Raw genomic sequence first — 27,187 nt, forward strand, 5'->3', positions numbered from 1 at the left:
ACAGCGCTGTTGCATGATGCAGTTACATTGAGAGGAAAGGGGGGGGGGGGGGGGGGGGGGGGAGGGGCGCTGCTTAAAGGGGGGGAAAAAAAAAAATCAGTCTGAATTTATGGTAATAACCGTGTACAACGTGGCTCACTGCCACAAGGCTGTCACAACATTTAATTAATCCATACGTTGAAAATGTCTGAATGTAGTAAATTTTCCCACTATAAAAAGAAAGTGATGAATAACAAAGCCATAAATCTATGCTGAATAGTAACATTAAAGACATACTATACAGTATATTACTGAATATACACTAAACAGAGAGAGCACTAGGACTAGTTTACGTACCCCGGTAGGCATTCTCCGCACACTGCATTCCCGGTCGACGTACAGTTTGTTTTCTGGTACCGGTTCACGGTAGCACAGTCCAGGCAAGTTTTGCATTTCTGGAAACCCCAATCTTCCTTAAACCTATTGGGTCTGCAGGGCAAACACTGTGCGTCTTCCCCATATCCAAAGCCGCATTCCTAGAACGTAAGATCCATAGAAGTCAATGAACGGTTATTAAGAGCGTTTTTGAAAGTCATAAACATCTGGGATTTCCTGATACTTTTTAGTACGTCCTTTACACCAAGTCTGATGGTCAGCTTTGTGACCTCTTGTTTTGTTTTGAAAGATTAATACTTTTTTTTTTTATTAACTTTATTTCTAGCTGAAAATGAAACTTATTTTGTATTATTAATAAGATGTAACTAAACAGCGTACTCACAAAACGGCTACATGGAGTGGAGCCATGTACAACGCCTCGATTTAAGCAAGCAATATAAATAGTTGCAGTAGTCAGGCCCAGAATTAGGAAGGGCCACATACACCAGGGACTAGGGCAGAACTAGATTCTCATAAGAGCTATAATTATAGGACGACAAAGGGAGTAACAAGTATAGTGCACAACGTTTTGGGTGAACGACCCCCTTCTTCAGTCCCACAGCTCAGCATGGACAACAGCCAGGTCACTTTGTATATGGGTTGTCTTTGCACACAGTCTATTCACACGTTACACTGGTCACACATATTCCATTACACATCTACTTCATTACATGTCTCATGACATCACACGGTCGTAGTAGGGGTCACTCTCCCCATTAAACGCTCCACAACCACCAAGTAGCAGCCTTTATGTTGTATCTCCGTCATCAGAACCATAGAGCAGCTACGTTGTGAAAGATTCTAGAGTACTGACCATATCTAGGTCAGCACGGTGGTTAAGTGGTTAGCACTTCTGCCTTACAGCACAGAGGTCAATTCCAAAAACATACTGGTAGGTAAATTGGCGGCTTTCAAATTGACCCTAGTCTGTCTGTCTCTGTATGTGTGTATGTTAGGGATTTAGACTGTAAGCCCCAATGGGGCAGGGACTGATGTCAGCGAGTTCTCTGTACAGCGCTGCGGAATTAGTGGCGCTATATAAATAAGTGATGATGATATCTGAACATGAACTGGGAATCTAGCTTGGTCAGCATGCTTTTATAACGGAATACAAGAGGGGAAGAGAGAGGTCATCCTATGTATTCTGCAGACTTGAGAATGGCCAAGTGAAGAGATCTGATCCCCTGGAGGGCCTGTGACACGGACACAATGCAAGGTTTTCAGAGTCATAGGGTCAACTTCCTACCTCCTAACATTCCCACCAACCAAAGGAACCACTTCTGCACTTTCTTAGACAGCTTCACAAACTCACACGGTGGCTGCTGTGATATTATCAAGGTGAGGAAACATTTCTGGAAGACACAATGGCGTTTGCACATACAGATCTACGCGCCCAGCAAGAGGGCAAAACTTTCTGCTTCTGTATTAGGCAGAATTTATATCAACTTCAAATTTTAAACTTCTTTTGGGGAGAACAAAAAAAATGATTTCACGTCCCTTAGCAAGTACACAACACAAATGTCCAAAACACCAGAACCACTCAGACGTGATATAGGAAAATGCTAATAAAATAATTGCATAACATATGCTGACTGGCGCAGAGCGTTATTAATGCATACTCTGAAAGGTATAAAACAGAGTAAGGGAACAATAATGAACTAATTGGACTTCTCTCTTGACCGAGTTAATAGACCCAGCTTTCTAATGGTGTATTGGAAACAAAGAGTCTTCCAGCAGCTTGCAATGTGTTTTTCAGGGCTAATAATCTCCCTTACTCCTGTAGTCCAGAGCTCCCCATCCACTTTATTCGATAAAGCTCAGCGCATTTGAATGATAAAAGGGTTTTCAAGGGCTCCCACTGCTGCATTATTACAGAACTCAGTGAGGTATCTGTTTTCTAATGAAGCCGATGTGAATGGAGGTTCACACACAGACATTCCACTTAACAGTGAATAGAAACCACACCTTACTGTGTGTCTTGCCAAGGACCGGTCCTGCTGAGCAGCGCTGGCCCCTCACAACAATGCTCATCCAGCAGGAACAAAATACTCCAATATAGTTCAACGAGGTGAACACACGGAGAGAAAATAAACCATCAACTTAGGAAGGACATTGATCAAGTATATGAGGCTTTTCTTGTTTTAAAAATGGAGCCTATGCTGAAAATGTTACGCTCGTTACAGATGTCGTGTGCGGGAAATGTGACCGTGTTGTGTGTTTCTATGATCCATCCTTGGATAAAGACATTTCTGTGGAAGACACTCAGCAGGCAGCCATGGTTCAGTCCATACTGCGCCCTCCCACACCAACCAGTAACTTACCTCCCTTGTACAGATAACAAGCCTTTCTGTACAACATTTTATATATAGGTTTCTGTGGAAGTCCAATAGATAAGTCATATGAGAGCTAAAACACCAAAGGGGTGCCTTATCAGACATCAATAAGGTATAAGTGGAGCATGTGGACTACGTGGGCCTAATGTTACTCATCCAGTGTTTACATTTTCCCTCATGGATCCCCAACACTGAGCGCCAGCAACAGCTGCTCCATCATGTCAGTGAAACGCTGGGTTATGATGACAGAGGCCTGTGGGGCAGGTGGGTGGCACACAGTGCACAGTGACAAAATAGGAGCGTGGCTTACCAGGTTGTGTGCACAGTTCTAAATAGGGAGCAAAATTATTATTATTATTATCCTTTATTTGTTAGGCACCACAAGGTATCCGCAGCGCTGTACATAGTACAAACAGTAAACCATACAGGGTGGAACAGTACAGAACAGTAAACACAAAGTACCAATGCTTCAGAAGCTCCGGGCAGACAAATGGAGTAAATACGGAGCAGAAGAACGGTTATGGAGACAAGAGGGGAAAGGGGCCCTACTCATTCGAGCTTACATCCTAAAGGAGGGTGGACGAAACAGGCACGATAGGGAGGCGGTGATGCAAGGGGGAGAGAAAAGGGGACCAGAGGAGAGAGAGGAGAACGAGCGGAGGAGATGAGGGGCTATCTGCATTTGTAATCAACTACAACATTGTTCTATCTTATAGCCAAACTACCCTGTAGAGCCCCATCCCGACGAGGGGGAGCTACCCTGCAGAGCCCCATCCTGACGACGGGGGCTACCCTGCAGAGCCCCATCCCAACGACGGGGGACTGCCCCGCAGAGCCCCATTCTGACAAATGAATTGCAATGCAGAGCCCCATTGTGATGACCTGACTATCAGGCAGAGCCCAATTTTGACGACTAGTCTACAATACACACACACACATACACAAACACACACAAACACAGTTTCCCCTCAAGTAAAATAAAGCAATTTAAGCTATACTACATGATGTAAAATGAATGCCAATATGTTTCACCATAATACTGAACAGTTGGGAGATAGCGATGACTGCTTTGGTCTCAGTCAGTCACTGACTGCCACTGGGCACTAGAGTCATGGGAGATTATTTAACGTTATGTGATATATACAGGAGGGCCACAGGTGACCTCTCCTGAATTTAGAAAACAAATTATATCAGGACAGCTTAACACATAACAGAATTATAACAAACGTTCTGTAGACGCTTTTAACCCATAAATCATTAAACTTTATTTTAATAGAAACAGTCTGCTAGAATATGAGGTAAAACAAAGAATTAATTTTCAAACAATATGGCCTTAATAATAATGAAAGTGTACCTATGAAAGTCTGCAAGGTCGAGATCTCCAAAGACAATTCCTGACAAAAAAAAAATATAGAGGTCCTAGAGCAGCTATATTAAAGATAAAATGAAAAGGGTTGGAGAGGGTCCTCTTTTATAAATGTGCCCTGGGGTTGGGGCCTAATCTGGATAACTACTGACAAGGTGATCACGTTATAACATACTAGCTCCTCACAAATAATAGAGCAGATCTGTGGGCTGCACCAACATACATGAGAGTAAGGTCACTGGTTTCTACATTCTCTCCACAATATTACAGGCTGATCCCACAGACTGATTAGGGTAAGCAATATATAAATCCCACACACAGAATTTGTTTCCAGAGGATTTTATTATTTGAATTTAAAAATAAAGTTATATAAATGGTGCAATCAGGGCGAAAGGGGCGACCGCCCAGGGCGCAACGCTGAAAGGTGGTACAGTTTATGAATATTTTAGGTTCATTTGGTTAAAATTGAGGGCTTGGGGAGCGGCATTTTTCTTTCTCTCCCCAGGCGCTAAAATTTTAAGTTACGGCTCAGGGTGCAATTATTACAGAGCTCTGCATCCATCATTATATTGTTTTATTAGACTGCAGGACATTTCCTCATTGACTAGCAAAAGTGATTACAAAGTCCACCCACTATTCTCAACAGAATCAATCACACTAGGATAAAGAAAATCTTGGCTACAAGATGCCTACTCTTTCCTAAAATGTATCAAGACAACTCTCAACCAATATGAGGCAGTATTTCATCCATTACGTAGGAAATGTATGTTCAAAATGACCAGTAAGGACATAACTTCATTTTTAGTTGTAGTTTGCAATCCTCCACAGCCTTTCTCTAGACTACAACAAAATGGATCCCGCAGCACTGGTAGAAAAGACAAGGAGCAGCTCATTTTATTTTTCTACTATGAAAATTTGTTTTTAAGAAACAGGCCAACCTATGCAGCAATGTAATGCATCAGTGAAGACAAAACACAACTAGATTAAGAGGTATATTTATCAAACCTTCTAAAAGGGACAGTGGAGATGTTGTTACTCATAGCAACCAATCAGATTCTCGTTATCATTTATCTAGTACATTGTGAAAAATGAGAGCTAGAACCTGATTGGTTGCTATAGGCAACAACCCAGCCACTTTTCCTATTTAGAAGGTTTGATAAATCTACCGCTCAGAATGAAGATTCTCTCATACAAACAATGATCTCTTCTCATTCCACAATAAATGAATGCAGTCCTAGAGATGGATGTGCCTTCTCCATCAGATACTAAATCAAAACAAGATATATTGTTTCACCAGGTGTTTTAGGTTAGTGCCAAATCTTAAACCACAAATAAGTACATAAAATCCTTCTCTCTAAATCGTTTATTAAACTCCCAATACCCATCACTGCAACACGATAACAGCAGTCAAAAAACAGTGATAGAGGGAAGATATAAAGAAGTCTCTTTTTTTTACTATTATCTATCAATGGGAACATTGTAGTTTCAGGAGGAAGAGCTTATAACGATCATGTGTTTATAATAACATATAGTCAGACCTGCTCCACAAGCCAAGACATTAGAATTCCAAAACAAAAGTCACTTGATGTTGGTAAAGACATGTAGCACAAACTAAACATTGTGGGTATTATTCCAGTGATAATGTCATTAGCAGATCAAACAAGGGGCGCTCTTAAAAGGAACACTAAACAAAATACAAGTGGCTATTTATAAGAGAGTGACTAATCTCATTCAAAGAGGACACAGGAAGTAGCGGACAAGTTCTATTTCAGATATAAACTAGATGAAAATGTAATACGACAACCCGTACACCAATACTCCATGCAAAGAGAGATATCTGTCCATTTCTGAACAACCACATCATGGCTGCCTCCTATGTGGCTAGGTGATAGATCCAATTAAGAAATAATTTCTTGAAATCATCATGTATCTATTTATACACAGTAAATTATTTTACATGCTATTTGCAAATCAGCATTATCATCTGTACCTTAGACAGTTCCTTGCCTGGGCCACACTGCTTGCAGGGTCTACAATTTCCCGTTTTATCAAAATACTCCTGTTCCTTGCAGTCTCCAACTTCAGCAAGCGCTCTACCAACCTAAAAAAAAAATAATAAAAAAATATAGCAAATGAAAAGTAAACACACAAATACATGAACAAAATTGAATGTCACTTCATTTGACTTGTTTTACACTGGTTTACGCCTTTGGTAAATGGGTAATTGGCCATACTTTCTAACTGTGCAGTTTAGAGAAAACGAACACCATGCATGCTGGGCAAGATCAGACCCGTTCCCCGTTTTTCCCTTATTACAATTTACAAGGACCACAGAGTGGGATTTAAACACATTTGAGCCTGAATACCGCTGTTTCAGAAACGTCTTACCAGCCTCAGATGGCGGAAGATTCTGAAGACAACACTTTGCCTACAGGTGAGATAGAGCATTGCATGTAATGAAAGGAATATTCTATGGGGCTGATTTAATTCCCCGCGTTGTTCTTTACAGTTACTATGGTAATTTCAACGCTGATTTTTTTTTCTTGCCAGCACACATCCACTTTAATATTACTGTAGTAGTGGTAATACTGCCTTTTCTATAGGATTTGCACGCAAATATTTTTCCCCAGTGCAAATACTCAGGCAATTGGAATAGGTGGGAAAAGAAAAAGACTTTCTTTTGCATGGGAGAGTCATTTTCTCCAGCGAAAAGTATAATAAAGAACAATTAAGAATTACATTGACTATAGAATTGCAATTCTTTGATCTTTACATTTCTGTGTAATGGGTTTCCAATACTGATGTCTATCTATGTCTATTCTAGGACAGATAGCCGATTACAGATACCATTTGGATGACATATTGAAAGTCATGCGCTCATGCGTGGCACTCAAATTCAAAACAGAAGTTTGGTGCCTACTTATAACAACACATGGGGAAGTCTGGCCTTCATTTACTTTGCTAAAAAAAAATATGTAATTAATCTTGGTTGCTCATTTTTTGGAGTGTAGAGAAGCACGACACATATTATGGCTATTTAACCTACTTCTTGTCAACTTGCACATGCTCTCCAGACATATTAGAGATATCAGAATAGCTGCTGTATATTATACTGTCATCAATTCCTAAAAGCCACTTTTAAGATATTGTTATAGTGAATACTTATAGATCAGAAATTACACATGAAAAAAACAGAACAATCAGAACTCTAAACTAAATAATAGTTATGGATTCCAATTTACCCAGTATAATAAGACATTAAATGGTCATACTAAATAGGTGGGATGTGCCTACCTCTGCTTATACACAGACACAAATGAAGCAGAGGAATGTCGCCCAACATAGGAGGGCAAAACATACACAAAATGCACATTACAGTACAAAATACATAGACATGTCCTCAGGAAAGTTACATTGGTTAAATCACCAAGTTCTAAGCATATATTATGGTCAGGCTACCAGTAAGGTATTACTACTGTTCAAAGAAAGAATGGGGTGTCAGTCACTTAAGTGGCGTTTTCAAACCTTTATATAAAATTGCTACGGAGAAGATGCAGATGGTGGAGTACCACACAACCTCCAGAACACATCCAAATCAGTTCCTCCGGCTTGTTTAAGAAGAATGGGAACATTTCAGGAACACAACACACTATTTCCAGGATCTAGAACCTCATCTAAGCCACCACCTCCTCAGTCCCCTGGCAATCCCAGTAGAAGGTCACCCTAACCAATGCTACTAAGCAGGGCACCTCAACGACTCACTTAGACAAGACTGGTCTTTTGGGAAACGTCCCAATTGGCAAAGCCATTATATTACCCAACGAGATCCAGTCTCGCTTGTTAGGGGCCGGCATAAAAAGAAAATACGTGCTTGGGTTGTGAAACATTTATAAACTACCACCGCCCGTCAGTCGGACGTTTACATATTATGGCTGCTTGGCTGTAGAGGATGTGTCCAGCCTTGTTCATACTATTATCTCGGTAGCTGCAATATAAGTTCCCATGTTATGCAAAGGGCCTTAGGGAACGTATTAAATGTTCCCTCGATGAGCAACTATGTCTGGAGCATTTTCTCTCAGGAGAACAGGTGTTTTGCCTACAATTAGTCAGACCCAGGCTTTATTCTGTTTGATGTGTCTATCCCAGTATGTTTCATATTAGAAAAATCCATGATATATATACCTATATATCTCATGTAAAATAATGTCTTTGAGATAAGTGATTTAGGGCTACAATAATTGTATGTATTGTTTTGTTCACTCAATTCTAGCCCCCCCCCCCAGAGCCTCAGATGAAACATTCTAAAACAGGCCTGTCCAATCTGCGGCCCTCCAGGTGTTGTGAAACTACAAGTCCCAGCATGCCCTTCCAGCTATCAACTGATTGTCTGCCAGCAAAGCATGCTGGGGCTTGTAGTTTCATAACAACTGGAGGGCCGCAGGTTGGACAGGCCTGCTCTAAAAGGTAAGTCTATCTCAGCAACTGCGACTTCAGAAAAAACAAGTATCCTTACAAATACTCCCTTCTGTTTTTAATGTTCTTGCAGCAATGGTCATCTCAATTTACACATGATTATTTATATGTGGGATACAGATATGTAAAATGTTAATGGGAATTTAGTGCAAATAACTTTAGAGTCGTGTTGGTACTATATATTCATAATTATACACCAGCAAGATCGTGTGGAGATTGGTGCTGTAAAAAATAAAATTAATTTGGAACTTTTCTACCATTTGTATTAATACCATTGTATACAAACCACAAACACGCCTAATAACACCCACTTTTAATGCACTACCTCTGTAGACTAACTTGCTGGTTCTACAATTGGTGAGCCCTTCCTTCCGCCCACAACAAGCAGTAGCACAGGCTAATTTTACTGAGGAATTTCTCAAGCCCTGGAAGGAAATATTTATTTTGACTGTGTGACATAATTACATGACAAATGAGAAGACATTCAGCCAATCAAGACCAATTGCTCCGAGGGTTTTGCTATCCACATCTGAAGAATGGATCCAACGTTGGGTAGGCTAATTTAGTGAAACCATCACAGTATAACAGATTTCTCTGGTAGGTCTCAGTTTCCGTGTACTATTTATGTCAATGAGCAAGAACAGCTACTGAGGTCTACGGGAAGTATTCATGTGTATACTGGGTAAGTAGAGTAATATGACAGCCCTGGCATTTAAAGAGCAAGTCCAGTTGTAAAAGTATGTAAAATAGTAAAACCCTATTCATACATGGATAATACACTACAAGTGAAAGCCATATGAAAGACGTTGGCGTATTATAGACTAAATACCAGCAACTCCTCCTACAAAAATAAATTACTGATCTATACGGATAATCTTTCATGTTAATGTTGCTACTGACTGTCAATACCAACGAACAGTGTGATACTCTGGCTACCTCCACTTCCCCGGTTGTTGTAACGAAGACTGACAGGACGTCGTGGGTGGGTGGGTTGTATGTCTGACCCCAATTAATCCTCCAGACTATTTAAAATCATTGATAGATACTTTGGTAAAGTGCACTTGTATATACAATTATATGTATTGCAAATGTATTGTTAGATAAACATATTCCTAAAGGACAATGAACGCTAAAAACTGACATTTACATGTAGTAGGTATAGTGGTAAAATACACTGTTAGGTCTGACTGTCCTCTTCCTTCATCACAGACAATTGAAGCCATATCTCACAGCCCTTATACAGTAACTTACTGAGGGTCGTCAAAAAGCTCAAATGACCAAGCATAGCATATCAGTTATGATGTCATTGGTCATAACTTTATGAATCCAACAATTTGAACAGATCTTTTCTATTGTATAGGAGAAGGCAAATCAAATACTCAGTCTTCTGAACAGCCCCTCTCTATGGACTTATTTCAGAATGACACAAGATTCTATAGCATTTTTTTATTATTATTATTATTATTATTTTTAAATGCCTGAATTCTGCAAGGAAAGGACTCCAATTACGGAGGTCTACTAATCCTTTTTTTTTTTTAAGGCTATATTTCCTCATTAATCAGCGATAAAAACAAAAGCATATAAATAAAGTGTTCTATAAATATATTACCATTACATTAGTTGTTTAATTAATGAAGTAACAACAGCCCATTGTTAGACTACAAAAAAAATCAATAAACACCAAAAATGGGAAATATTTTTTTACCAATTATAACAAAATACTAATATGATCTGTCCAACAGTAATTGAGTGTTAAACACAACAGCTAAATACACTGCCAAAACGTGATCAAATAGAAATTTGGTGGTTTATTAACATAATGGCGATATAAAAATACAAATTGAAACAGTAAACCAGCATAGTTTCTAGCAATTTAGCCAACCACATAAAATACACAAGTTGTATACTTTTTAGTATATTAGTTTTAACCACACAATTTCTGCAGTTGATGATATCTGGATTCACTTTAAATGAAAAGACTTTGAAGTTGTTCAATGTGTTATGTAGAAACACCGCAGCTATGCAGAGCGTGTTTGAACAAGATGGTATGTGATTATTCACTGCTGATAAACAGGGTTCTGTAACATGCGACAGTATACACTGGAAGGGAAATTTCAGGCTTACTCCGCAGAAAGAAATGTGAGACCTCCAGGGATTTGAAGAGGATTCTAATGTAGCAAACTTTCCCCCAGATTACTTACCAAACATATCGGTATAAGCCACAGCATCTTAGACAAAAATAGTCCTTTCTCCTGAGGTGTTGCACAGTCCATCTCTGTAAACTACCACACAATTCTCCGGCACCTGGACAGAAGCAAAGAAAGCAATAATGAATTCAGAATTATTACGCATTTATAAAGAGACATTACCCACCACCAACATAACGTTCTACACAGTTAATGTGTGCCTGTGGCCTATGAACAGTGGAGACGGCCATTTTGTGTCCACAGGGATGAGGCATATCAATTCAGTGGGTCCCAAGATAACACAGTGATGCCACTGGATCATACAGGACTCAAGCATTCTATTAAAACTTGCCGGGGGTCATAAAATGGCTGCCTCCAGCGTGAGCAACAATACGTACACTTGAGGGGCAATATTTCTGGACAGAGAGAGTCAAGGGGCTAGATTTACTAAGCTGCGGGTTTGAAAAAGTGGGGATGTTGCCTATAGCAACCAGATTTTAGCTTTCATTTATTTAGTGCTTAATACAAAATGACAGCTATAATCTGATTGGTTGCTATAGGCAACATCCCCACTTTATCAAACCTGCAGCTTAGTAAATCTAGCCCAAGGTGTCTGTATTCTCCATCTAAACAACCTTGTGCACTCCATCACTGATGAGGGACTGATGTGAGTGAGTTCTCTGTACAGCGCTGCAGAATTAGTGGTGCTATATAAATAAATGATGATGATGGATTACCATTAATAATATTCAGTTTATGAACACCATGGGATATTTGATGTACCCCTGTAAATATTTTTTTAAACCATTTTTTTAAAAAAATTCTTAGACAGTGACAATTTTTGTTTGTATTTTGTAAAAGCAAGGGGCCATGTAATTTACTCAAAGGGAGAGTAAACTAACAATTATAGAAGCCAAACTGAAAAAAAAAGTGTTATGGGTGATTCAATAAAGTTATACAAATCTTGTGACACTGCTGTCCTCAATTCCTGAGATTTACCTGGCACTGCTGGAACCTGCCCACACCAATGATGCCTGAAACTATATTGTTCAAATGAAATAAATCCAACTGGTAGCACTGTCTTATATAGCTCAGGACAAAGATAATCATTTCATATCATGATACTATGCGGGCTCAGCTCACAGGGTAGTGTTGATCTTTAGCTTTAGTAGTTGAGATGAACATGATAAAAGTACAATTACACTTTAGTAGAGCTTAGCTACATCAAAAGGAGAACCCCAGGTAATACAGATCATTCAAGACCTATTGGTGTGTGCTTTTTATGTTTTACCTTGGCCCTAATAAAATAGCTTATCCAGTGTCACTACAACTTTTATGTCCAAGGAAATATTAACAGCCGTATAAACTCCAGTGGGATAGAGAAACACTGCAGCCAAGAAAATGGTAGGACATAAATTAAAGGGGCAAACATTGGGCTTTTATTTAATTGACAAAGCAAAGAAAACACATTTTAATTGACAACAATGTAGATCAACACGCTGTATGGTCGAAGATTACCCAAATCCCGGCTATCCGTCCCTCAAGCTGTTAATGATTAGTGGTAAAGACGACAAACTGCATGTGGACCGATGGCGTTGTCATTCAACAGTCTGGGGATCTCCTAGTGAAGAACAAGGCTTTCAAGCCATTAGTCCCATCACAAGTCCCACTGACCGTCTCAACTGACCTCCAGAAAACTGGTTATGGATTTGGTAGCATGGCCTAATTATTAACTTTCTGACAATTGGCTGCCGTTATACATGTTAATTAGGTTCCATGTAGCTAGTTTTTACTACACCTTTGTATAGGTGTAGTAAACATGAAAGCCTAGGAGTAGAGTGCTGAGCTTTGTAAGAGTTTATGGTGCATGTAAAAGCACCTTGATAACATCCAGCACTTTCACGCTACATAAACTACTAGAGGCTGCAAGAAATTAATTTTGGATGGAAAAAACAATAGAAGATGGAAAAAAGTGTTCACATAACATAACCAAATCATTCCTTAAAAACCTCTGGGAATGTGTTTTCACTACACACCAGAACAGACACACAGAAAAAAAACACAGACACACATACAGCAACAGCAAAATAATCCACAAAGTGCATACAATTTATTTTGGACTTAGATTAAATACAAAAGAAAAACCCACCACTTCCATAGTAATTTAAGTGCAGTGATTTCCTTTCCAGGAGAATTCTCTCACACATAAAAAGGAGACTCAGACTCACATCTACATATTTAGATAATTGCAAGGTCAGCGCTGAAAAGACCCAGGGTTCAGACAGCTGGGCACAGTGTCAGGACCTGCAGCTGAAAGCCTTCTACTGCTGGCGGATCAACGTTCAGCTCAGAATGATCACTTTCATCTTACGGCCCCAGGCCATCGCAGCAACGGCCATTGACACCCAGCCAGAAGGCTGGGAGAACAGGTATTTCTTTTCACGTTCAGGAGTTCCCCTCCCCACAAGACTAACAATAGGCTACTATAAAATGAATACACTTATCTTTTGTAAAACCCCAAAATATGATAAATAGGAAAAACATATTGGAATCTGTTGATGGGGAAAGACCATTTTCATTTTTCCGCTTTTTTTAAAAAAAATTAGAATAAAAAAAAACAAAAACACAAAAACAAACACACAAAAACAAACACACAAAAACAAACACACAAAAACAAACACTTACATCCACGGTGCCTATGGGGGCATTTCTCAAAGATTTAACTTCATAACACCAGTGTAAATGGTAATGTAAAACAATGCAACATTCATAACCATGTTTTTACACCTTAGCAATGGGAGCAGCATTTTGTTAAGGGGGCTTTTTGGACGGGGTTTGTCAATGTGATATACTTATTGAAAATGCAACATTTCTAAGACCATGATGGGCAACAGGAAGCCCAAGGGCCACAAGTGGAGCTCTGGCCTGTGGCCCCCAGCTCCTTCTGGTTTGTTATAGCTGTAACAGTTGTTTACAATGGCTGCCGATATCTTTACTAACATAAGCAGCTCTTTCTTTGATGAAATGTATTGTTCTAAGTTATTACTGAGATTAAGGGTGATGTGCGGCCCTTTTGAAGGTCAGAGGGTCAATCACGTGGCCCCTGAACTGTATCAGGTTGCCGAGCATGGAGCCAAGAGAACCGCTGTTCAAAGAAAGCAAAATCTGATTGGTTCTGGCTATGGGCTGGTTTTAATGAACGGCCCCCACAGAGGGAAGTGTGGCCAGCGCCATGCAAGAGTCTGGTCGCTGCCCTTCTGTAATGCCCCATAGACTCACGACAACGTGTCAGATTGAAATTTGTAAAAGGAGAACAATCCTACAAAAAAATACTTTCGATAAAATATCCCCCCAAAATTAATCACATTTTACAATGTATTACACAACAAAAGATGTATAACTAGTTATACTTTATACTATGTGCTCTGTATCACACAAGGTTGGGCTGTAGTTATAATCTGGAGGTTTCTTCGGGTCCACTAGACTTTATAAAGAGGTTTAACCACCAATTATTAAGGTACCAGCTGTTTCAATACATCAAACAACAGATGTATTGGTCTTACATGCCAGATTTGCTGCAGTTCTCACCCATCTCTATGCTAAGGGATGCAACTAAAGCTGGCAATCCAAAACGGAATACAGTGTTCATTCAGATGTAATCAGATTGATTTCAGGTTGGTTCTAAAAGGCGCCTGCGCACATAGCTAATATTAGCAGATATTACTACATTGTAGGGTCAAAGTAGTCAGTGACCCCAATCAAAATCAGAGTTTTGATCAGCAATACTGTACAATGCAGTCATTAGGACTCATGTGCATGGGCAGTTTAAAATTGTGAACAATACAAACAGATTAACCCAAAAATAAACCAAAGTACACACACAAATGTGCCTTAAAGCAACTAGCAGAGTTCAAGTAAATATCATTTGTAAGCTGGATATTAACCATCATTTCCACTAAGAACATGCTAGAGACTGCACAACTAGGATACAACTCATAACAGCCAATTACATTAGCTTTCATCAATTGTGAGAAATAGAATAACAAACTCAATGACCATATGCTCCATGTTATTAAACTAGCTCTCCTGAGTGGAAGTAGGTAAAGTAGACCCACATATAACCAGACTTGACAACTTTTGAGACCGCCTCTTTGTGACACACTCCCTGGAGAGGAGATCCAAGTTGCAAGTGCAGGGAGGTCATTGTGGCCACGCCCCCTAATGCAATGGTGGGCAGGGTCCGTTAGTCTTCCCTGATATCAGGGAGAGTAGGCAAGTAAGCCTATACCTCCCAACTGTCCCGATTTCAGCAGGTCTTCCCAATTCGTGAGCTGTAAAAGGGGTGGGGCTTGCTAAACATGGGTGTGGTTTACATAAATTTAATAATTAACTAGGCACATACATTGCAGCAGCAATAATTCCTAAACACTGAGACATCACTGCAGAGAACAGGGATCTTTTTAACACCATTTGATCCCTATTGGAATCCAACTCAATTATTTACACAATTATTTCCAAGATGAAGAGCGATTAAATAACACACATGTACATACATGTGCTCTATGGGAATATGCATTATAATTATGGAGCAAAATACTAAGCTTCCTATCTGTTATTTTTCTGCCCCATTAATAACATCTGTCCCACTTCTACCAACTGACCAGGTGCGATCCATCTGATGTAGGTTTGCTGTAGTCATGTAATAGCAGCTCAGAGGTGTTAACCTACAGCATGTGTGCAGCTAATCTATCCCACGTTATGCAATATACAGAAATATTCAGATAGTTGGTGTAACTTGAGTTGAGTTAAGAGGTCACAGCTGTTTTTTGGGGCTTTTTTTTCTTTAACTTGTGATAGTAGTTTGAGAATCTCACATCCTCCATCTGCACATGGGGCCAAATGATAAATACTGGCCCACTGCACAGTGTGAAGGCAGCCTGCTTCTGCCTTTCCCATGTCTGTCCAATTGAAACAACCTGTGTCAAATGAGTTTATCGATTACCATTGGAGGGGTGGGGGGGCTTTTTTCTTCTGCAAGAACTAATAAAACAACAAAAATACACAAGAGTGCACTGTAACACGGACTAACCACTTGCGTTCTAGTGTTCCACGTGCTTCCAAAATAGTACCCCTGTTCATACATTCAGCCCAAGTTACTGGAGTTAGAAAATACATGGGAAAAGCAGTACCACTGTAATATCACACTATCAAAATGAAACAAATTGGCAGATATGGAAAACAAAAATCAGAATTAGGTCTTACTTTTCTTAGAACTAAAAAGGCAAAAAAAATGTTATGCATATTATTCGAATATATATATATATATATTTATTAATATTGCACTGTCATTTTAGAGAATGAAAGCTAGCATGTGGTTGAAGCTCAGACTTAAGGCTAGCAATGACAATGATCAATACCGAAAACCAGGGGCTGATAGGGTCGGCTTGTAATTGGTCAGCCTGCTCACAGCCCTCTATGCGCCCATTTAACGTTTGTTAACAAAATTAATTTGCCGTTTCTGTAAGTCCCGGGATAAACGGCTGCATGTAGATCCGGCTGGGGGAAGGGGCCACCATAGGAACATATTCCTATGCGGTAAAGCAGCTTTAAACGGATATGAAGGTCAAAATATTGTCGTGCCTCCTTTTTAGTAGGTTTTAGGAAAACAGTGAGGCATAATCAGAGCAGGCGAATCAACTATACAGAACTAAACTATAATACACAAGCAATATATCAAGAGCCCTCTGTCATTTATCAAGACAGTTGGACAAGTATTATCACATCTGCCTCTATAGCATTTAACTTTCAGTATTTCAAGTTAACAAAAGCCTCACTTACACAGTACTAAAAACACTGGACTATGTCTTTTGTTTGTTTTTTTATAACATAAATCTCCCTGGTTTACATGGTTAATTTTTTCTTACCTCTTATTCTTTAAAACGCTACCAAGGACTTCCAGACTGTAAAGTGTCATGTTACTACCATAGCAACCACAGTCACGTGACTATATAATGTTGCGAGCAGAGAGGATTTGGAACTTCCCTCTCATCAGCAGGCTGACTCATAGCTTCTTCTGCCAGCATAGACATTGAGGGAGGGCTCGAATCAGGTGACCCTCTCCTCGGGAACAAGCTTGAGTGTTGATACGCAAATGCATTTCAGCTGAGACCCCATTTCTTGCAGTGGGGGTGTCCCCCACAGACAGATGAAGAGGGAAGGCAGAGTTATTGGAGGGTGTCATAGTAAAATAACTATCAACTTATATTAATCAGGCACAAAACTTTTTTTTTTTATTATTATTAAAAGAAATTATGTGGAATTGCAGATTTTTAAGTCAAGCCCCCGATCCACCTGGTGACCTCTCCAAGTGGCCCAACCATGGACGTAGCATACAATCAGCTGTAAAAACAGAACTGTCCCAGAAAAATCTTGGGGGTATGCTACAATTTATCTAATTCCCTTCCATAAACTACTGCGAGGATGTGATAATCATGGACATCTTAACACAAGGGGTCTGTTTATGAAATGGCAAAAAACCCTCGTTGGCAGAAAATATTTCTTCTTATCACTGTGATAACTTATCTGCTAGCAATAAGTTGCAGCTGGTAACAGAATAAAAGCTTTGTAACACAGACCTGGTAACTGATGTTGGGCTTAATACAGACTCTCCAATAGGACCATTTCCACCAATACAAAATGGGACAAGACTACAATCCTGCCTGTAATTCTTATGAATAAATCAAGGTGATTATATCAATTTCATATTACGCAAACCCTTCAACATGACCCCTTTCATCCGGAACAATATGTCGAATTTAATACTTAATTCACTATAGCAGCGACCGTTGCTGAATGAAGTAACGGATGTTAAAGGGAACCCTGCTCATCAACGTCATAGCTCAGGCCAGGCAAAAGCAATAGGGAATGAAGTTCAGGAGCAGAGCATTTTGAACTAGGTGGAAGGAGTCATGATGGTTTAATGGAAAAACAGTCAGTATTTAACTTATGTGCAAAACAGAATACTAATTTTCACCCCTTGCATTGTAACATGGTTTTGTCCAGGAGACTTAAATAAGAAGTTTCTTAAGTTAAGATCCTTAATGAATCAGGCCCCTAGTTTCTTGGATCGAACAATAATCAAACAGAAAGAAACAGTGGCATTAGGTTTACTATGAAATACCTATACTATCAAACGTTCATGTTTTCTGTCTGTAGAAACAGATGGGATAATTATTGACCTGGAAAATAAGATGAACTTGCCTGTGCATGATTAAAGACATCCTGAAAACATGACCTGTTGCTACCTCTTGAGGACTGAGTATGAGCACCTCGGGCATAGAGCATTGCATTGTAGTCGTTTTGTTTTTACAATGTCCCTTTAAATATTATTCAAATGACCTAGTGACGTAGCAGCTGGTTAAGAGAAGTCTGGATGGTAAACATATTAAAACGTGGCCATATACCGAAGCTTATTTGATGAATAGATCAGAATACAAGAAGTTCTGAAGACATCTGCAGCATCAGCGGCCGGATATTACCCTGGGCCAGTTTTTGTATTTTTAGTACATTTGATTATAGAAGATCTTTATTACACTCCTTTAAAAGTCTGCCTTGGCGTATCCTTAATCCAACCTTCAGCTAAATGAGTTACTTATCACAGCAAGAGGTATCATAAAGCCAAAATATCTGCAAGCTCAGTCTTCAGATGTGACTTTGATATAAATCCCTCTGATCACTTGGATGTAGCGCACAGTATTTAGTGGAAAGCACCGCAGTATATTGTATTCTACATCTGTCTTTTGTTCCCGCTCGACCAGACTCACAAAACAGTAGCGTTACAGGTAACCCTTACAGCGCCAAACCAAAGCCCAGAGTACTAAAGCTTGCAGATCAAAAGTATCTATGCTTTCCAGGGCATATTTCTTAAACCATATCTAATTGCAAGAAGAATTACCATTCTGGATCTACTTACAGTGTCTATGCCAATAGGAGAACAATGATTTCACGTCTCCAGCAGCTTACCATAGATTTCTGGCATGGGAGACATGCGAGGATAAAGTGACTGGTTTCTTTTAAAGAACTTAGCTCCGTGAATCCGAAAATCCATTCATCTTACAGTGAAAAGGAAACCTTGTCATTTATGTCAGCTAGACCAAAAACCTGATCACAAATCTGTAAGAGATACTTTTTATAAAACAGATGACTGAACGTGCAATGTACCATGATTCATAGCTGCCAAGCTAGGGGATACTTGTTTTGATATCTGGTAACTTTATCTGTACTTATTATCATTTATTTATTTTTAGTAACTCTGTACAGCAGTTTTAAGGATTAAGTAAAGCTACCATTTAAAATTAATATGTATCAAAGGTTATGTATTACTGAAAGTAATCCTCAGGTTGCCATATTAGGAAGAAAGTGCTTTTCTAACTGAGCAGGCAAAATCTGAATGACAGTTTTGCAAACTTGCTGCGCATGGTGTAAATTGGTAGAATCATACACAGGGACTGGGCCAGTGAAGACTGTATTTTTAGCTTTTTGACCTGTATAAGAGCCAGGGGAGGGCTGGCTTATTTTAGCCTGGGGTTGCAAGACTCGACTCAGCAGCCTTTTCGGAACATTTAAAAAAAAAAAAAAAAAATGCAGGTGGCCCAGTGACCCAGAACAATGTAGCACACTATGGGACCGGCCTGGGGGCAGATGATCCCCTGCCCCTAATAACAGCCCATCGGGACACCATCCTAAATATGTAGAAGGGGCTTCAGATTACTTTAGAGGAGTGGAGAGCTACTAAGGGCCCTATTCATTAAACATTCAAAAGCTATGTACCAAAGGCTAACGGCGTGCTATCCCACATATCCCCGTTGCTTTCTCTGACGAAAGCCATTTCATGCAAAGCATGGGGAAGGTCTTTGTAAAATATATTTAAATATTTTATAAAAATGTTTACATTTTATTAAGAAGTGGAACTGAAATCCACAGCCCGCACATGCTAATCGGGTCACATACACCCCAAGACAAGAACAGCGCTTAGGTGTGTTCACACCAGAATCCTCTAGATTACTAGATGGCAGGGATGGACCAGCGCAGACGTAGGGCGAGAAGAGAGAGGTCAAATTTAAACTCCTGCTCAGTATTTTACGATGAGAACATGGCTCTGACTGAACAGAGGCCACAACCAATCCAATCAGGAGCCGCACTCGCTACCACCGTAGGTGTTTGAACAGCTGTGATGGTTTCAGCCTCTTCTTTCATTGTCAGATCTGTGGCTGTATTACAGAAATGGTAGCTGTCCAAGACAGGCTGCCCCTTTAACGGTGTACATGGAAGATACCCTTAGATAGCGGGACCTGTCCAATGGTAATCATGGTTATACAAGAATGAGAATAATGAGTAACTGTTAGTTCCACTGGAGCCGGTCTTCTCAGTTGAGGACAGATGGGTATGAACAGGTCGGTCAGTCTACAGTAGTGCAGGGGTAAACGCAGGATTTGTAGAGGAGGTTTCCACACCACGCCACCAGTGGGCGTGATCAGCATGCATAGGGGCGTGACTATAATTTTAGAGAGTGCTTGGCTGTTCTCCAACTCTCCCTATCTCCCTAATATACATGGGCAATGGTGCATGCACTACTGTTAGGTGCACGCAGCTCTCCCTTTTCAAGCAGAGCCGCAAACCCCTCGGTTTGCCTATGTAGGGGTGACCAACCAGCAGCCCTGAAAGTGTACCAGGTTGCTCTTCACTGGGCTATAGGAGAGAGGGAACGGTCAATGTTGAGTATAGAGCTCAGGGGTGAAAGTTTGTGAACCTCTACATTCTGCTGTGCAGGACACAAAGCAGCTCTACTAACCATATAGTGAAGGTGTCAGGGGATTATCAGAGACAACTTTGTGTGTTTAGTGGTTTGGTGAAGTCTCTGGGTATTGTATTACATTATCTTTGGAAATGTGAGCTCACTTCTTGAGCTAAACTTGCTCTTTTCAAGAACAATCCGTGTCTGCTGCACACCTTCCAATTGTCCCTACTCCTGGACAGTATCTCCCAACCACCTGCCCCTGGCACACACAGCAAACCGAGTGTGTCTACAAGGTAGAGGAGTTGTAGGCAGCCCGGATTTCTGAAGCACGCCTCAGTGTGACACCCCCAACACAGGTTGGCCATGTCCCTGTTTTCGGTGTGTCCCGATTTTCGGGAGCCATATGTTAGGAGGTATGCTGTTTGTATTGTGTACATTACATTCACCCATGAATTGCATGTCATACCAGGTTTTTTTCATCAGAGTTATCTCCTGAGTGATTGTAATACCTCTGGCTGGCATTCAGAAAAAACATCCATATTCCCACTTGCCAAAAGCAATTTTGCAACAAGAAATCCGACAGATTCTATGTTCACAATGTTGATCATGACAATAGAAAGAAAAAAAAAAAAGAACTGTACAAAATAAGGGGGTGGGGGGGGACCACCCACTTAAATAAACATCACACTAAACAGCACATGGGGGGCTCCCGTTACCAGAAACCAAGCATTGCTAGCACTCAAACGCATTTATTTTCCTTGCAGCAGAAAACAAGCTCATTATATGTCACTAGAGTTCTATAGCAGAGCTCTGCATGTATTGGCTTCTGTGATTAGACCCCTCTATTGCTATATGCAGGGGTCATGTTTAATATGGGTTCTAAATAAAAGATAATAATTAAGAAGGCACTGTCAAATAGACACATTTCTGTGTGGTAACATTAACTTACATTATATGACCACACAAATCACTTCACATCAGTCAAACTGCTGTTCAACTTGAACTTTGTAACCCTACTGCAAGTTAACTTGTATACAATACCAAATTATTTTCAACATATTAGTAACATAAATTATGACATTTTGGGATATATCAGAATTCTATTTTTTTTTTTAAAGTATTACAACAGTAAAGATTGAAAGGGGACTTGTATGCAATCTCTTTCTACGCATTTTGGCCAAAAACTATACGTACCATAAGAACAGTAATTTTAACTGTCACTCAGTCTGACATCCTTGTGTCTGATTGGATGATATTTTTGTAAGTTTATTTGTTTAACCATAGATACCATAGTAAGACTAGCTCTTAATGCGCTTTTGTGTTTTGTGAATCTGACTGCCATGGTGACAGAAAAAAGCACTGCTACTTATATCATACGATGAACAGTGTTAGACTTGATACTATTATGAGGTTATTCCAGATTAGCAAAGTTTTCAAACCTATTCTTAGCTTTTGGCATCAACATTTTGCACGTTTCAGTGGAATCTGTCCATAAGTGTAATTAGTGCTGCTCCAACCACACAATAATGCAGAATGATTTGAATGTCGTTGCCCCAGACGGGAAAATCCTGCATATTGCAAATGTACAAATACAGTGAACCGTGGGATGGCAAAGCGGAAACAGAACTCAAACTTTGCTAAACGGCTTGTTCCTCTGCAAAGCTAGATTTGTGCCAAAGTTTATAGTGATGTTGCTCATTGATATATGTAACACTGTATAATTCAGAACGTTGTATATCTATATGATTCAGGCTGCTGAATTTCAGACAGTGGGTGGTGCCCATTCATGATAAGATACTGCCAGTCAATTAAGTTGTTCTAGATCAGTGATGGCTAACCTGTGACACTCCAGGTGTTGTGAAACTACAAGCCCCAGCATGCTTTGCCAGCTATCAGCTAGTGTTGTGAAACTACAAGCCCCAGCATGCTTTGCCAGCTATCAGCTAGTTATCTACTGGCAAAGCATGCTGGGACTTATAGATTCACAACACCTGGAGCGTCATAGGTTAGCCATCACTGTTCTAGATCTAAATGCCTGCAAGTCGCAGCAGTACTAAAGAGACTTCTGATGCAATATCTAACCAGGATTGTTTTAGTTGTTGATGGGAAAGCTGGAAAATCCCACTGCACGAGGATAGCACATGACCATATACGCGGTCATCATTCGTTCATAATAACTGTGCGCTATATTATATGTTTATTCAGCAGTACCAGAACGGATGTGTGTTTCAATTGGATAATAATCCAGCCACTCAGACATCAAGAGCTATTTTTGTGGGATTGAAAAAGTGGAGATGTTGCCTATTGCAACCAAGCAGCTGTCATTTTGTAGAATGTACTAAATAAATGATAACTAGAATCTGATTGGTTGCTATAGGCAACATCTCCACTTTTTCAAACCAGCAGTTTAGTAAATATACCCCCAGGTCTACTAAAGAGGAATGTGGAAGCACAGTGGTTCACTGGTGTCTCAATGCTCTGGAGTTATGGGTTTGATTCCAACCAGGGCCCAATCTGTGTGGAGTTTGTATGTTGGTCTTTGTGTGGGTTTCCTACGGGTGCTCCGGTTTCCCCCAACATTCCAAAAAACATACTGTTCCGTTAATTGGCTTCTGACAAAGTGGACCCTAGTACATATGTATGCGCGGATTCTGTGGACTTTAGACTATAAGCTCCAATGGGCCAGGGACTGATGTGAACAATTAGATATTCTCTGTGCAGGGATGTGTAATATACTTGGTGTTATATAAACAAACAATAATAACAATAGTGATACTGGTCAGTTCGGCCTATATATAGATCAGGATAATTAGAGGAACCACCAGCTGTTTCAAAGTAAACTGTAGGAATTGCTGTAGAAAGTAAGAAGTCAAATTCATACCACAGGACCACAGAATTGCTCTACACAACATCAAACAAAGTTTCCAGCCGCACCGGAAAGTCTATTGTTTTATATTACTGGCCATCTCGGTTTACTTATAGTCCTGGGCGTTATTACCCCATAACCTTGTATTCAGCAAGATACAGGAAAAGCAAGTTTTTCATGGGGTACACATAGACCATTAATAATATTAAAATCAAAGAATTTTATTGGCATGCATTCAAGCTTTAATACAGATAAATACATTTCTTGGATTTTGATATTAATGGCCTGTGCTTTTCACCCTGGAGCACAATTACTTGAAGTCTCTCAACCAACAAAGAGGTTAACGAGCAGGTATTATCACCGTAATCACACACGTACAAGTCTACCCTACAAAGACTAACAACATGTAACACTAAAATATACGACTATTGCTCACTGTACTTAAAATACCAACAAACTACCCTCATGTAAAGAATGCGCCTTTTAACCTTTGAATTACAGAGGTGACATTTGTGAGGCCATTACCTCAGGACACTTTTTACTAACACCTTGTCCAGTAAATTCCTTCACCCCACTGCCCCCTAATCACCATTCTAGTGCACGGAAAATAAATGCCAAAAGTCAACAAGGATGTAGGGAAATAATTGTAATGCAGCTCGGATCATCTTTTAGATTAAAAAAACTATAACTTCTGAATCAACTTCTATGGAAAGAAAATATGTGCTTTTCACTAAATGATACAAATTATATTTTATTTTTTTTATTTTTTGACTGCCATAGCCATTCTTTATTCCCCCTCGGGCATCCACGACTATGGGAAATAAGGGATTTCTATGCCTGTACTTGCCAGTATGTGTTCTTTTTAGAATCAAATTCAAATGAATGGAGAGGCATTTTTAGAGTATATCTGAAGCATGAATCCTCTTCAAGTTTTAATGATAACAGCATTAATCAGCTATAAATAGTAATGTACTTCCAAACATACAGTCCAGGCATCCATGTTACCTACCCACAAGCCAGAAACCTAATATAGAAAATATAAAATAGATGTATATTAATACAGCTTTGGATTTTATACATTGAGTACTATGGACAATTGCAATTTATTCTACGTATATCCAATACACTCTCTTTCTCACAAACAAGGCTCTTATGGGCTACCGTAAGGATCTGAGCAAAGCTACAATCGGCTTCAGCAAGGTAATAACCGAGGGTGTCTGGTAAAAAATTTGAAGTGTGCACAAGTCATCTCCTGATCTCACAAGGGGCATAATGCCGTGTTTTATGATACTGCAGCGCCATAAATAAGAGCAATACCTATACAACTATATCAAAGCATGAGAGAGCAATATAATCTTTAATTATCAGATAGACCTATGGCATATGGGCATATCAGTATTACGTTCTGCACCCATGGTGGTTACACCACTGTGATTCTAGACTTCTGAACAGTGTACACGGGAAGTATATACACATCTATGGTATTAAAAACAATCAGAAAAAAACCCCTATATAAATAAAAAAAAAAATTAAAGACTGATCCTTACACAAATTAACTTTTGGTGCTATGCAACTGTTTTACAGTTTGCACATTATAAAACAATAAATAAAATAAATCCACCATAATCCATCATGAGAATAGTTTTGTTATATGCCATAAGAATTTAAATATGTTCCGGCTTTGGGTTCGAAGACTAGCTTGAAATGCTCGAGGTTCAATTCAAAGCTACAGAAAAAAGCTGCACGATTGTGCAAAAACAAATAAAGACATCTATTTTCTAATTTACATTTATGAAGACTACAGCCCTTGAAACAAAGTGGCCGTCTGTACTAAAATCTTATTTGTAGACAGAGAAATATTCCAGCGCCCATAGCAATCATTATATCACTTAATGGCTGGTAACATGTAACTGTTACCAGTTTAATAGGTCAGAAAACAACTAACAGAAACCTATAGTAAAACAGAAAGAAGAAAACCAGCTAACACAACCATCCTACAGACAAACTGCAGCCCAGTAACCTTAAGGTTATATTTAACAGTATAAATACCTCTAAGATGAAGCCTATCCAAACAGAGCTTCTCCCAAGACTAATGCAGGCTATAGAAGTTCCAATGCAAAGTGTATGCATGGAGAAGTGACACCAGAATGCATGGTATCCAATCAGGGCCGTAGGCTGTGCGACAGGGGCGACCGCCCAGGGTGCAACGCTGAAGGGGGGCGCAATTTAGGAATATTTTATTTGGTTTAAAATTGAGGGCTAGTGGGGCGGCATTTGTCTTTCTCGCCCCAGCCGCTAGAATTCTAAGTTACGGTTCTGGATCCAATATTACATATGAGATGGTAGCATGCATACAATAGGGTGGTATCATGCTGGCCAACCAACAGTACATTTACTGACTGTAAAATAAGTACATTTTTGCCCATCAGTAAAAACAAACTAGCAAAACGTTGCAATTAGATACAATATGACATTTCCTGGACACATTATGTTCTCTACAGGAATTTGTGGATAAATCCCTAAATGCATGCAACACTTGCATCCAAATGCACTCAAATATTGATCCTTAACCTGGTCCCCTTCTGGCACAATCCATGGACCCACTTCTCTGCCAGCATCCTCATACCCCCCCCCAGCCAGCATCCTCATACCCCACTTACCACCCTCCACCCAACCAATCATCGTGTGCAGCAGCCCCGTGCCACACACGTACATATCCCCCCTCAGCCGCCCACCTGCTTCAGCCTGGCGGTCCCTGGTGCTGTGGATCACGGGCTGACACCTCGCAGAGCCGCAGCCCTCTGGTCGCCCATCAGCTCCTGCGCGGCCGCCCGGAGCAGTGCAGGAGCTGCCAGAGCAGCGGGAGAGCTCAGTGACGTCTCCTAGGAGACAGGCCCCGCCCCGGGTGCCCGCCTCCTCCTCCACTTCCTCAGCCCACTGTAATATGACTATAGCAGACTAAGCTGCTGCCACTAGAGGGCGTGTGTCCCGCTGAGAGTGTAATGTAATGTTAGTAGATAGCGCACGCGGTGGGCAGCTAAGCTGGCACTTCTTTAGCTCTCCATTACTGTGCTACTGCTATAACAATGGATGGTGTTATTGTTAGATGCAGAGTTGTATCCCGCTCCCCTCCCCTCCCTCATGACACAGACCCTTTCACAAGCAGCCCTGTACTCACTAACACAGTGTTGGCTAACCTGTGAAACTCCAGGTGTTGTGAAACTACAAGTCCCAGCATACTCTTCCAGCAATAAGCTGCTATAAATTGGCAAAGCATGCTGGGACTTGTAGTTTCACAAACACCTGGAGTGTCACAAGTTAGTCAACACAATGACACTAGTGCACAGGTCAGTGTTTAACACACACTAGGGTAGCATCTCCTGTCGTGAGGATTAAGGTGATCTGATAATATAGGGGTTTATTTATCATTAGCGTTCTGATCACGACATAAGTAAGATATTCTTTACTGACGCTTACCACAACAACAAAATATCAGATGTCGTCGGGATGTATGAAAAAATATCGCCATGGCTGCTGAGCGATAGAGCTGCTACGGCGATACCGCTCTCTGCCTGTTCACGCATGTACAGATTTCAGCTCTCAGTTTCACCAATGTGAAAAAAAAATAAAACATTTTGAAAACATTATGAGGTCTGTTTATTATTCATGGACGTAACTTATATGTATGGCTGCGCAGTACTGCTGCAATTTACCATATCAGGGCTGCTCTGGGAGACCCGGCAAAGATCCTTC

At 40.1% G+C, this 27,187-nt stretch overlaps 1 protein-coding gene across 1 annotated transcript in view; it reads right to left on the minus strand.

Moving 5' to 3' along the window:
* The window catches only part of TNFRSF19 (TNF receptor superfamily member 19), a 53,371-nt gene extending 27,069 nt beyond the window's left edge, over positions 1–26,302 (minus strand). Inside the window, exons 1-4 of the mRNA XM_075198840.1 lie at positions 26,170–26,302; positions 10,788–10,890; positions 6,104–6,214; positions 337–515 (exon numbers count right to left, since the gene is read on the minus strand). Coding sequence (XP_075054941.1) covers positions 337–515; positions 6,104–6,214; positions 10,788–10,859 — 362 coding nt within the window. The 5' untranslated portion in view covers positions 10,860–10,890; positions 26,170–26,302. The remainder of the gene's footprint in view (positions 1–336; positions 516–6,103; positions 6,215–10,787; positions 10,891–26,169) is intronic.
* Positions 26,303–27,187: the final 885 nt, after the last annotated feature.

The sequence above is a fragment of the Mixophyes fleayi genome, chromosome 2 (genome assembly GCF_038048845.1).
Source record: "Mixophyes fleayi isolate aMixFle1 chromosome 2, aMixFle1.hap1, whole genome shotgun sequence".
Classification (NCBI taxonomy): domain Eukaryota; kingdom Metazoa; phylum Chordata; class Amphibia; order Anura; family Limnodynastidae; genus Mixophyes; species Mixophyes fleayi.